At 40.9% G+C, this 14386-nt stretch overlaps 1 protein-coding gene across 2 annotated transcripts; it reads left to right on the plus strand.

Annotated features, from left to right (window-relative positions):
- The first annotated feature begins 8859 nt into the window (after window positions 1–8859).
- LOC149597362 (uncharacterized) lies at window positions 8860–10154 on the plus strand. 2 transcript variants are annotated; one of them, XM_089860901.1, is made up of 3 exons: window positions 8934–9048; window positions 9125–9397; window positions 9452–10154. In XM_089860901.1, the coding sequence occupies exons 2-3, from the start codon at window positions 9151–9153 to the stop codon at window positions 9964–9966; spliced, it is 762 nt and encodes a 253-aa protein (XP_089717027.1). In that variant the 5' UTR covers window positions 8934–9048; window positions 9125–9150; the 3' UTR covers window positions 9967–10154. The 2 variants fall into 2 exon arrangements, with proteins under 2 accessions (XP_089717026.1, XP_089717027.1); XM_089860900.1 differs by having other exon boundaries at window positions 8860–9397.
- Window positions 10155–14386: the final 4232 nt, after the last annotated feature.

Raw genomic sequence — 14386 nt, forward strand, 5'->3', positions numbered from 1 at the left:
CCGTGTCGCTATAATACAAATATATCAGCATATTTTATTGGAAACATATTCTAAACTATATTGAAATAATTGGAAAATTATATAAGCAATTTTTAAAAACGTTCTTTCGTTTTATCGAGCTTTCACTTGAAATAATCGCAATTTAAGCACTATTGTATTTACTGAAAATATCACATCAAACGAATATCAGATACTTATATTATGATAAATAGTTGTAAGACATTGTTTGACCTATTAATTATAAAGATCAGTTTAAATTCAATGGAAATAATTATTGGCCAATCAACAATTGTAAATATTCACAAGACCATCAACAGTTGAACCTTAAAAATTTTATTAAAATTAATCTAACCCTTTAACTTAATATCTTCAAGTCGTATTTAAGAAGAGTAGTTTAAACTTAAATGAAAGTTTAATAGATGTATTGGATAATGTTAATATTAATTTAATCATTTTATACACAAGAAAAGCACTTACAATTTGAGTGATAATTCACTAATATAAGCATTTACAATTTGAGTGATAATTCACTAATATAAGCATTTACAATTTGAGTGATAATTCACTAATATAAGCATTTACAATTTGAGTGATAGTTCGCTAATATAAGCATTTACAATTTGAGTGATAATTCACTAATATAAGCATTTACAATTTGAGTGATAATTCACTAATATAAGCATTTTACATTTTTCAATTCTATTATCTGGATTATTATACTAGCCGATCAAGACTTGTAAATATTCACAGGACCATCAACAGTGTAACCCAAAACATTTTATTAAAATTAATTTAACCCTTTAACTTCAATTGAGCTATCAGTTAATAATAGCATGATCAAAACTATTTAATTTTGAAACTCTATTAGCACAATAAAGTTAACACTATCCTTTGCCGCTCATCAAATTTCAGATAGGAATCGCACCGTAAGATGAATTTTATAATTGTTTAGCACCAAATCCCCAGCTACCAACATACAAACCTCGTCTTGGGGTGGGTCAAAAATCCGCAAACGAGTGTGTATTCTTGTGTATTATCAAGAATATTCACTTTCGCCAAGTGAAGAATTTGGTTTCCTCGATACTTCTAGTCCCTTATCTTACATCTGATATGACTAATGTTTCTATCCAAATAATGCTAATACTGGCTATAGTTATATTTCTAAAATTATTTTTATCAAGGGTAAATCAACATAGCGTGTTAAAGAGCTATTCGGGCACTGCCAGGCCCTGTGGCGAAATGACCCTGGTCTTAATGAAAATATCATAGAAACACCGCGTTTGAAGTATATTACACATATGTAATATTGTTATCACTGGTTCAGAGCGCGGGGAAGTGGGCGTGCCGAGCCTATTTTAACAGGTATATTACCGCATAATTTCGCGTTTTCTAGGCAACAACCACGGAATTGTTTTTCTATTTTTCCGCAAATTTTTACGGAAAGGAAACCGGTGGCTAATGGGACAGTGGCGGGTTTAACGGTAAGCGGACTAAGCGGCCGCTCGGGGCCCCGGGATGCCGTGGGGCCCCGAATTGAGCAGAATTAATTTTCTTCCATTAACATTTTTTTTATTTTCGAAGTAAAAAATGGAAGAGACTAATAGTTTTAATAGGAAATAAATGACGAATATTTTCCCTTTCAGTATTACCAAGAAGGGATTTATATAAGACTAGCTGTTACCCGCGGCGTCGCTTGCGTGTAATAAGAACTTCCATCAAAATGATATAAAGTATGGGTAGATTTTACTGATGACTAATACTTTTGTAGCACCCTAGGAGCGAAGGCACTCGGCGTTGCCCGTCACCCCGTCGGGACATTTTTTATTACTTTCCACGTGGGCACTATTCCATAAAAAAGGGTTATTAAGTTTTGGCCGCCATTTAAAAAGATGGCAACAAATCGAACCAAAAAGACCTTTAGCCCGTCTATATTTTAAAGGAAACCTGTGTACTAAATATTTGCGAAATCGGTTGAAACGCGCGGACTTTGTTGCATATAGAAAAGATTTTTTACATTTCTGGTCGCCATTTTTTAAGATGGGGGCGGATTGGAAAAATCTTTCTTAGTACGCGCCTACTACTTATGAGTAACGTTCCGGCAAATTTTCAGCCTTCTAGGGCAAGTGGTTTGGGCTGGGCGTTGATTATCAGTCAGTCAGTCATTACTTTGATTTATATAGATATAGAAGACCTAAGTTACGAGATTATACGCTTCTACTCTCATACGCCGGTGTCAGTAAACAAGTAAGCCCCACCCCTTTCATGGCCGTCATTGCTCTGCGCTTTCCCATTGGATCCCATGGGGATAGGGCATACGGACGCGAATGAACTATTCCACCTAGAGAAAAAGCAAACCTCGAGCAAAGGACACAGAAAATGCAGTGCTGAAACGGTACGATGGTTGCTTTTAATTGCCATGAACAAGTTGGTTAAAGTTTTTGAACATGCATAACTTGATGGATTTTGAATATGTGTATCTACGTGAAAATCGTTCGTTCTGTAATTGTTTCTAAATTGAATACCAATGATTTCATGAGTTCCAAAAACCAAACCAAGGCTTAATGAAAAGGTAAAAGAAATAGATGGTGGAAAACATATAGCGTTTTTCTTTGCGGTAAAAACGAGCTGCTCCGAGACGGCGGCGCGTCTTACAAGGACCCAGTCGCTCCCTCCCGGTTTCCTCCCGGATTGATCCCAACCGCTCCAACTCTAGAGACGGAGCGCCTGAAGACGTCACAAAACAGCTCTGAAAATACTTTTTTCTTTCATTAGGAGCAACTACATTCGGTCCTCCGAGCTAGAGCGATGACGTTACACGTAAATTTGGAGCGATCTCGGAGCGCTCTCAGACGACCCCAAAGAAAAACGGTATAAGATAAAATATTAAGTCCCGGCTCATTTTCAAGGGAGGATTGTCGACTATCACGCGCTCACCGGACGCTATTTTAGGCCTTCTTATATAAATTTCTTCTTACAACTACTATTTAATTTTAATATCTTGAGTTTGGGGGGCCCCAAAATGGTTACCGCTTGGGCCTCCACTTGACTTGAGCCGCCACTGTAATGGGAAGCGACAAATGCGTGGTTAGCTTGCGAGAAGAGTTTTCGACGAAATTTTTTAAGTGAAGGAAGGCCTTTGCGTTGTTGAGTTAAATTTCTAAATATATAATACCGATTAATTTGATGAAAAATTTCGGCTTAATCGTTATTTATCTGATAAAACTGAACGTTTTAACAAAAATGAAGTTAATCAAAAGGGATTGGTTGCTACTGGTGCATTTTCAACATGAAAAGAAAGCCTTGCTCCGAGGGGTCGGACGTTCGGCATTTTAGTGTACGGGATTTTGAGATTTCAAGATTTTGAGATTTTCCCCAGAATTTGAGATTCTGACTGAGATTTTAGAAACCTTGAAATCTAGTCCAAGATTTTAAGACTTCGGGATTTTCAATGAGATTTTCAGATTTTCAACGCGATTTCCAGATTTCGAAGGAGATTTCGGGAATTTGAAGGAGATTTCGGGATTTTGAAGGAGATTTTCAGATTTCGAGGTGATTTTCAGATTTTGAAGGAGATTTTCAGATTTTGAAGGAGATTTTCAGATTTTGAAGGAGATTTTCAGATTTTGAAGGAGATTTTCAGATTTCGAGGAGATTTTCGGATTTTTGATGAAATTTTGGGTATTTGCAGGGGATATCAAGATTTACTATTAACTTCCGGTGTTCAAAGGATATTTCGAGATTTTGAAATATAGACTATAAATTTGTTTTCATTTACCGTAATGAATACCGGAGAAAAATAGTCTAATTTTTAATACAGTAATCTTCGGTATAGGCCTGGACGGATAGGCTTAAAAAGGGCTTGACCTAGAACATTTGAACATAAAGATGAAAATTGGTACATGTGTTGTTTTTGACCCAACAAAAAATATACTAAAAGTCCCCTGCTGTAGAGCCCGAGCTTTTGTCGCCATCTTGGAAAATGGCCGCCGGGAATGCCAGCATCAATGTATTCCACATTCTTCTTCAAAAATTACGAAAATTGGTGCATATTATGAATGTAACCACATGAAAATCATAGTAAAATTTCACAGCTCTGTGTCTGATAGTATGGTCGCCATACTGGAAAATGGCCGCCGTAAATGCTAGGTACGGTTTATTTCACCATGTTGTTGGAAAATTATGAAAATTTAAAGATATTATAATTTTCCTAGAATGTGGTCCCAGTCATAATGTGTACCAATTTTCATAATTTTTCAAGAAGAATGTGGAATACATTGTAGCTCGCATTCCCGGCGGCCATTTTCCAAGATGGCGGCGAAAGCTCGCGCTCTACAGCAGGGGACTTTTATTATATTATTTGTTGGGTCGAAAATAACACATATACCAATTTTCATCTTTATGTTCAAATGTTCTAGGTCAAACCCTAAAAGTCCTGGGCTTATAGCGCAGGTGCCAAAAAGCGAGATGGAAGGCTGAGTTTTACCCCCGTGTCTTCAACTCTTAAATAGATGCAAAACGTGTATTTTATGCGTGGGGATTTTCAGATTTTGATATTTTAGGGTGAGATTTCGGGATTTTACGTTAAGATTTCGGGATTTCTAGATTTTATTGTGGGATTTCGGGATTTTAGGTGAAGATTTCGGGATTTTCATATTTTAAGGTAGGGATTTCGGGATTTTCAGATTTTGACGTGAGATTTTTGGATTTTTAGATTTTGACGTGAGATTTCGGGATTTTGAGATTTTAAGGGTAAGATTTCGGGATTTCGAGATTTTCGAGAGAGATTTTAATAGATTTTAAACGAACTGTACGGGATTTCGACATACGTCCGACCCCTCGCCTTGCTCTCCACAAACAGAGCTCACACTTTTTTGTATTACAAGTTTCAGTGATAACTGGTTGATGCCGGTGTTTTGACGAATTTTCCCCGATATTATACGAGATATTAATTACAGTTTCGTGAAACTTAGGAAGCAATTTTATTTTACGTAGAAGTGAGAAACAAAAGTAAAACTATAATTGTGATATGAGGCGTGACCTACATTCAACGACAAATTACACGCAATAAGTATCATAATAACAGTAAGTATGACCCTTTTAATATAACAGTAGGGTTCATAAGAGTCTCCCAGGCCAAGCACTGTGGAAGGCAGGGGCGGTGCGAGCGGTGCGAGGGGGAAGCAGATGGCGCCAGTGACGCTGGATCTTTCGAGAAGTTTAATTTTATCACAAACACTAAGATAAGATAAGGGATAAGAAAAATAAAAACTCGGAATTCAAATCAGTTCAATTCTAGTGTGGTGAAAGTTTAAAAATGAATTTATCTTGTGGGGGTAAAACCCCGGAAAAGGGCGTCATGGAAAACCCGGGGAAAACCAACGCCATGGAAAAATATTCTATCCCCCGATTTCAACATGTGGCGCCCCAGAAAACCCATTACTCACACCCAAAAATGTACAGTTAAAGCTATAATGACGTAGAATGCAATGACTGTATAAATAACCAGACCAGGCAAAGTAGAAAATCATTCCAGCCACAAAGTTCGTAGAAAGGACGAAGAAGGGGACCAACAAGTACCATGTAAGTACTTAACCACACAATTACATTTCATCACCCCGGAATAGTAATAACCCATATGCTCATCCTAGGTTTAAAAACTCAATCGTCGTTGACTTTGAATTCCTGGAAGGTCGATCAACGGTGGGTGGACGGGAAAAAATTGTAAAGGAAGCGGCTGCAACAACGGTTGAAATAACACCGAGGGTAGCATCATGGTCCTTTGAACCACCGTACACGGATCAGGAACTCTCGCAGGAGGCCAAACAACAAAACCGGTGGATTTGCCACAATTTACACGGTCTCCCCTGGAGTCATGGAGTTACGTCATACAACAAACTGGAGGCATGTTTATCTCAAGCCGTCCAAGGATACGAAAGGGTGTTTTGTAAAGGCGAAGAAAAGTGTTTTTTTCTCTTAAATATAATTCACCGAGACGTTATTGACTTAAATGGTGTGGGGTGTCCCAAAGCATCCGATATCGACGAGGATGGACCCATGATCACGTGTTTGGTGGGTCATAAGACAATTTTTAAAAATGGGAAATATGTATGTGCCCTATCTAAATGTATACTTTACTCTGAATGGGTGTATGAACACCAAGACGATGTATATTCACAAACAGATTGAAAATAATAAAAATTTACTTATTGTTGTTTGAAATAAAAAGAATTCAGAGATTTGATAAAGATTTCAATGTTGGTATTTTGATTAGACACATTCGGGGTTGGAGCGTACATATGCTTATCATGTTTAAAAAGTCACGTGGGGGTTTGACGTGTAGTGGGAAATACAATCTACACGCGGAGCTGGTGGGGAAAATACCACAGACTCGGTGCCAGGTCAACGAAACCCGGGTAAATCATACAAAGATAAGTCTAGTATAAAACGGGGTTAGACGAGTGAATAGATCACTCTTCAAGATGTAAGACTGCGAGAAATGTACAGCTTCCTTCACATGCAAACGGAGTCTAGATCGACACACGCGCAGTGTACACGGTAATGTGAAATTTAATTGTAACTTCTGCGGTAAAGTATTTGCACGTCGGGATATTTTGATTCGCCACCAACGGAAATTTAAACACGACGAGCCCGGGGTAAACTTAAACCCCACGCGGGGTACTTCACCACAGCCCGGACCGTCGAACCGTATTACCCCGCCAAATTCTCCCGTAAAGAGGGCCGCTTCACCCACGTTCGCCGAAATACCTAAAAGACGTCGAGTGGAAAATGGTAAGTTTATATTTAATTTAAATGAAAAATACGACTTGATTCGGAAACCCTATCCTCTCCGGTTGAAAATTTTACATAAAATGTATGTTTAGATTCGGATAACCTACTCTCGCAAGATGACGAAGGACTTAACACCTTTATGGAGAAATGGGAGGATGAACAAAAGGAGTATGAACTCTCTTCTCAAGATGACGTGGGAATAAATGAATTCATGGACAATTGGGAGGTTCAACAAAACGCGGTTAACCCACCTGAACCGGAAATCGAGGAAATAAACCCACTCGAGGACGCGATTTTTTCACCTCAACTTACCGCGCCGGAAGGGGTTACAGATCCCGTGTTGTTCTTAAATGAACATCGTGATAAACTGGAAACGTATCTCAGAAACAAACTCTCGGAAAAAAGAGGAATAAAATGGTACATGGTGGTACGCGCGCGATACACGCGGGAACTCGGGAATACAGGTACAGACGTCGAAACTAGTCCGTACTTCCGTGGGTTCACACACGCAACTTTGACACCGGAAGTTATTCCCCGACAGCTAGACTTAAGTCGGGAGAAATTAGCTGAAAGTATGAACAATTTCGAATCGATGGGAAGTGGCTGGGTTTTGGACCGTATTTTATACGTCCAAATCAACATCATCCAATATCTACCCCTTGTTGGTGGAACCTATTTTCAATTACCACCCGTAATTGAAAATAAAAAGGCTACTGTAAACGTGGACCCTGAGGATCCACTCGACAACAAGCGTTTCTTGTGGTCAATTTTGGCCAAGTTACATCCCGCGACCAACCATCCTAGTCGAATCACTCATTATAGACCATATGAGGACGAACTGAACGTGTCCGGCATTACATTCCCCTTCGAGTTGGACTCATATAAACTTAAGACCTTCGAGGAAAAGAATAACCTCTCCATCAATATTTTCGCTTATGAAAAGGGGTATTTCCCACGTTACGTGAGTGAGAAAAAAGTCCCCGAAGCGCGACAAATTGATTTGCTATTGGTTTCAAATGGTGAATCAAAACATTATGTATTGATCCGACACCTTAGTCGCCTTTTAAGCGACTTCACGAAACACAAAGGAACAGTCTATTATTGTCGGTATTGCTTGAAGAGAAGCAACACGGAAGAAGTACACAATAACCATGTGCGGGAGTGTAATGTGTATGATCCACAACGCGTTATCATGCCTCACGATAAACCAGTTTTAAAATTCGAAAACTTTGGATGGAATCAAATGGTAATATACGAGATATGTTTTATTTAAACGTGGGATATATCATAATATTTGTTACATAAACAGGTTCCATATATCATCGTTGCTGATTTCGAATCTCTTCTACCAAAAGTCTCAACGTGTCTGCCGGACTCGACACTGTCGTCAACTACGACATTAGCGTTACATGTAGCGTGTGGGTTTTCATACGCTATTGTCGGTCCAACTGGTGAGTTCAAAACCGTGAATCACGTGTCCTATTATCTAACATATTTGATTACTCGCAGGAAATCTCGTCAAGCATGAGACGTACAGAGGGGGAGATGGAGCTTTGAAATTTCTGAAAATACTTTTGGGTGAAGCTGATGATATCGCCGAAATGTTGAAGGAAAATATTCCCATGCAACTTTCTGCTGATGAAGAAATCGCATTCCATACTTCAACGCACTCTTACGTTTGCGAGGAACCATTCATTGGAAAGATGGTCAAAACACGTGACCACGACCACTACACCGGAGTATATAGGGGGTGCGCATGCCAGAGTTGTAATCTGAAGTTAAAAGCGCCTAAATTCATCCCAGTCGTGATGCATAACTTGAGCAGGTAATTAACCATAATCGATAATTATAACTGTATGCTAACTACGTAACACCAACAGATACGACGCCCACCTTATCATGCAGCAAATCGCCCTGATAAGAAACAAGAAGATTGACTGTATCGCGTCCAACAGTGAAACGTACATTTCATTCACACTAGGGAATTTACGTTTTGTGGATAGTATTCGGTTCTTACCGGCGTCACTAGAGACACTAGTTTCGAATGTTGCGAAGGGCGGACCGGTGAAATTCCCATTGTTGAACTCTGTATTCAACCCAGACGAGGTCAAGTTACTTCTTAGGAAGGGTGTTTACCCGTACACCTACATGGATTCGGAGAAGCGCTTCGACGAGAGGCAACTACCACCAATTGAGTGCTTCCACAACGACCTCACGGACGAACCCTTGGCCCAGGAAGATTACGCCCACGCTCAAAACGTGTGGCAATCTTTTAACATACAAAATCTGGGAGGGTATCACGATCTGTACGTGTTGTCCGACACACTCCTTCTAGCCGATGTGTTCCACAATTTCCGCAAAATGTGTATGACATCCTATCGACTCGATCCAGCCCATGCTTATACCCTACCAGGTTTTGCATGGAGCGCCACCCTTTGTAAAATGAAGGTGCGCTTAGACCTTCTTTTGGATGAGGATATGCACCTATTCATCGAAAAGGGGATTAGGGGAGGTGTCTCGATGATAAGTCATCGGTTTGCAGCAGCCAACAACAAATATCTAGAATCACATGACGAATCGAAGCCTAGTAGTTACATCTGCTACCTTGGTAAGAAATTTTAGATTAACATCAGCGAAACAAACTAATAACTAACATTCATAGATTGTAACAACTTGTACGGTACTGTCATGTGCGACGCACTACCGGTGAAGAACTTCCGATGGATTGAACCAACTCCGGACTTTGAAACCGAAATTCTACGTTGTTCCGACACCTCACCAGAAGGTTTCATAGTTGAGGCGGACCTCGAATACCCGGAGGACTTGCACAACGATCATAACTCTTACCCATTGGCACCAGAATCAATGACAATCAAACCCGAGATGCTCTCCGAATATTCAAAGAATCAGATGACCTCGCTCAACATAAAAATCAAGGAATCGCTACCAAAATTAGTCCCCAACCTTTTCAATAAGGAACGATACGTCGTTCACTATCGTAATTTGAAGTATTACGTATCAAAGGGGTTAAAAATCACCAAGATTCATCGGATTTTGAAGTTCGAGCAGGGTGCCTGGTTGAAGGAATATATTAACTTCAATACGGAGAAAAGAAAACTAGCAACAGACAGGGGTGGACTTCGCAGGACCGCTCTATGTCAGAAATCCTGGAACTAATCAACACTCCAAAGTATACATAGCACTCTATACGTGTGCTGTCACTCGAGCCTTACACTTGGAAATAGTCACGGATATGAGTTCGGAGAAATTCCTCCTTTCCTTCAGACGATTCACTGCCAGACGAGGGTTATGCCACACCCTGTACTCGGACAATGCGAAAGCATTTAAACGAACTGAGAAGGACCTTGCTGATATGTTCCTGGCTATTCAAAACAATGCTAAGAGTTCCTGAGTCGCAAAGGAATCAAATGGAAATCTATAGTCCCAAAGGCCGCCTGGTGGGGCGGATTTTGGGAGCGCCTTGTTCGATCTGTGAAGACATGCCTCAAGAAAACCCTTGGCCGAACATCATTGACTCTGGAAGAATTAATCACCGTCATGACCGAAATTGAAGCTGTGTTGAATTCAAGACCCCTAACTCATACGTTCCTTTAACACCGGCTCACCTCCTTATTGGTCAACGCCTGCACTCTAAGAAATCGAAGTGTTAAAAATGTGTTAAAAGGGTGTAAATTTAGAATACTCTATTTTTTACACCGTAAAAACACCCAAAAAAGAGTTTTATAAAACCTTGAGTTTTTGTGGCCAATTTAAGGTGTAAATTCAGTGTAAAGTAACACTTTAAAAACACCCTTTGAAATTAAACATGGAAATTTATAATATGACTGGTTTCTTAAATAAGGTCTTTCATTTCCATTAATGTTTGAATATTAGAGTAAAAAATTATTTGTTTAACATTTATTTAAAGATGATATTCATGAAAGAACATATTTTTCCTTTAAGTAAAATAACTAAGAAATTGGTAATCAGGCGGTATTGTACCATTATAAAACACTGCTAAACGTGTTAGGCGACACTCTTACAGGTGTTAGGCGACAATTCTTAACGGTGTTAGGCGACAATTCTTAACGGTGTTAGGCGACACTCTTAACGGTGTTAGGCGACACTCTTAACGGTGTTAGGCGACACTTTTAACGGTGTTAGGCGACACTCCTAATAGTGTTAGGCGACACTCCTAATAGTGTTAGGCGACACTCCTAATAGTGTTAGGCGACACTCCTAATAGTGTTAGGCGACACTCCTAATAGTGTTAGGCGACACTCTTAATAGTGTTAAGCGACACTCTTAATAGTATTAAGCGACACTCTTAATAATGTTAAGCGACAGTCTTAATAATGTTAAGCGACAGTCTTAATAGTGTTAAGCGACACTCTTAATAGTGTTAAGCGAAACTCTTAATAGTGTTAAGCGACACTCTTAATGAGATAAAATAAAACTTACTAGAAAAATTAAAAGAATAGAAAGGTTTTTCATTCTTAAATTCCTTATTTTATATTTAGAAGTTACAACGATTCCCTAATATTCTAATAATTCTTGATGTTCTATTATTGTTAAGTAAAAAAGGGAGGCAACGAGGGATCTCGGTTTTACGCGGCTCTCGTGGCGGTCTGCTTGCGCTCTCTCGATATTCGGTCTTTGGTTACTATCTTGGGCCAGACTAGATGCCCTATCTCCAAGATTTCACTCTGACTTATCTCGAGAGAGTCCCACTCAAAAAGCCCCTTTTGAATGGACCGGGGTCGGTTTATATAGCCTTATGAGCACTAAGGTGAGCCGGGAGCCTCAATAGGTCGGAGAGGGGTCTCTCCAGCCTTTGAGCGTGCTCCCGAGTGACCCCGGCACATGGTCCAAAGCGTTTCCCTCTTGGGGAAATTCCAAGCAGCGCACCGCGAGCGTCGTTTCTTTATTTAGACACGTGTTTATACATCGATTCTATTATCATAAGTAATATTGTAGTATCAAGAAGTAAGAATGTTATCGTCAATATTTATATCTTAACACTTCCCTCGCGTTTATGAAAAGCGCCCCGCTTTTATCTAATGATCAGTCAACTTTCCGCTTAAAAATGTTCAATTAGTTTTTAAAATGTTCAATTAGTTTTTAAAGTGTTCAATTAGTTTTTAAAATGTTCAATTAGTTTTTAAAATGTTCAATTAGTTTTTAAAATATTCAATTAGATTTTTAAAATGTTCAATTAGTTTTTAAAATGTTCAATTAGTTTTTAAAATTTTTGCCCGTGTTAATTAGTCCGATTTAGTTATTTGTTGTAGGCGGCAGGTTTAAGGTGCCCCAGCTTCGTAGCGGTGTACCGGTTGTCGCATCCTCGCACTGCGTCGTAAGGGTGTACTGGGGGGCATGGCGGTTTCGGGTTCGTTCCTGAGTTCACGTATCTCGCGTATCTGCACCACGTCTGAGAAGCTAACCTCTTTTTTCTTTGAAGTTTCTGGGTTAGCAGCCTCCGTGGTTGGGGGTTCTACGTTGGTTACTGGCCTGGCTTCACTTCCGGGTTGGTCGTCTTCGCTTTCGTTTTCCGTCTCGTCATCGGTGGTCTGGTCACAGTCGGTTCGGGGAGTATAAGGCTTCATCCGGGATACGTGGATGGTATCTTTTTTCCCCCTTCGGTTTGCTATTTCATAGTTGACGGACGAGGTTTCCCGTAGAACCTGGAAAGGTCCGTGATACTGGTGCAGGAGTTTTTCTGATCTCCCAACACGCCTGGTCGGCGTCTTGACGTAGACGAAGTCGCCTTGTTGGTAGCGTCGGTTGCCCCGTTGTTCATCGTATCGCTCTTTATTTCGGGCCTGGGCTTCAAGTTCTCTTTGGGTCACGATTTCGCGGATCAGGTCCAAGTTCTTTTTTAGATTTTGGCTTTCCTTGATGTTAGTACCGAGGACGACGTCTATCGGGAGTACGGCTTCTCGGGCATAGAGCAGCGCAAACGGCGAGCAGTTTGTGGTCTCGTGTTTTGAGGTATTATAGGCAAAGGTTACGTAGGGCAAGGTGGAATCCCAGTTTTTTTGGTCGGTGGAGACGTATTGGCTCATCATCTCGGCTAGGGTTCGGTTAAAGCGCTCGCACAACCCGTTCGTCTGGGGATGATAAGCGGTAGTTCTGGCATGGTGGCTTGATACGAGCTGTAACGTTTCTTCCATTAGTTGCGCTAAAAAGTGACTGCCTCGGTCGCTTATGACTTGTCGTGGGGCCCCATGGCGTAGGACGATTTGTTCCACGAATCCTTTGGCGGCAGCTTTGGCGGATGCTTCTTTGGTGGCTACACACTCAACCCACTTAGAGTGATAATCCGTCATGACCAGAACGTACCGATTACCCTCGTCGGATGTTCGGAACGGTCCCAAATAGTCAATCCCGATCCTTTCGAAGGGCGAGGTGGCAGGCGGAAGAGGGTTAAGTTTTCCATTCATTTTTTCCGGCGGATTCTTTCGGGTTTGACAGTCTGGACAAGATAACACGTAGTTTGATACCGCTGATAACATCTTTGGCCAGAAGAATCTTTTTCGTACTTTTTCCCAGGTTCGCTTTAAGCCCAAATGCCCTGCCGTTATATCATCGTGGCAAGCGTATAGGACTTCTCGGCGTAGGCCCTTCGGAATGACGAGCGCCAGGTGGAACTCTTCAATGCCTTTAGCTCTCCGGTAGAGCTTATCTTCTTTTAATTGGAAAGCCCTGGCCATTCTCTTCATTTTTCTATCACCCATTCTCGATCCTTCCAGGTATTCTACTAATTGGCGACAAAAGGGATCCTCCCTCTGTAGCTTCTGAATATCAATTTGTTCCAATAGGGGGAGCGGTTGAGTTTCGTCGCTTCCGTCTACTACTGTTGCAAAACAGTGATTAAATCCAGGTTCCGTATCGAATATTTCCCATTCATTATCGTTACTTTCCTCTGCGGCTATATTTCTTGATAAGGCGTCTGCGTCTTGGTTTTTTCTTCCGGGTTTGTAAGTTATGTGGGGACTGAATTCCTGAAGTAAGAGAGACCATCGGAGTAGTCTGCCGTTCGTGTGCTTGGCCGTGAGTAGCCAGGTCAGGCTTACGTGATCCGTTAGTATTTTAATGGGAGCGCCGAAGATGTATGGCCGGAATTGTTGGCACGCGTATACCACGGCGAGACATTCTTTCTCGGGGATGGAGTAGTTGCGTTCGTGTTTGTTTAGATGGCGGCTAACGTAAGCGATTGGGTGTTCTTCATTGTCAACTCTTTGTACGAGAACAGCTCCGATTCCGTAGTCACACGCGTCGCTGTGTATCTCAGTGGGTAGCTCGGGGTTGAAATGATGTAGTACGGGTGCGGTCGTTAGAGTGGTTTTTAGGGTTTCAAAGGCGTTCTGGCACTCTTCATTCCAGGAGAATTCCGAATGTTTTCTGGTCAACTCTGTGAGTGGTCTGCTTATTTTGGAGAAGTCTTTCATAAATTTTCTGTAATAATTGCAGAGACCGAGGAAGCTCTGTACGTCTCTTTTGCATTCGGGTATCCGGAAACCCCGTACTGCTTTGATTTTTTCGGGGTCCGGTTGAACGGATTCGCCATTCACAATGTGCCCAAGGTACAGGATCG

The sequence above is a fragment of the Phalangium opilio genome, unplaced genomic scaffold (genome assembly GCF_054372755.1).
Source record: "Phalangium opilio isolate 3A_F unplaced genomic scaffold, DU_Popi_V2 ptg000360l_1, whole genome shotgun sequence".
In the NCBI taxonomy this organism is placed as follows: Eukaryota; Metazoa; Arthropoda; class Arachnida; order Opiliones; family Phalangiidae; genus Phalangium; species Phalangium opilio.

What these genes read in the sequence shown, in the direction of transcription:
- LOC149597362 (XM_089860900.1), top strand. Translation starts at nt 8,938, where the DNA reads ATGGATTCGGAGAAGCGCTTCGACGAGAGGCAACTACCACCAATTGAG. An exon ending in TAGTTACATCTGCTACCTTG is followed by an intron (nt 9,398 to 9,451) that starts GTAAGAAATTTT and finishes TAACATTCATAG; the next exon opens with ATTGTAACAACTTGTACGGT.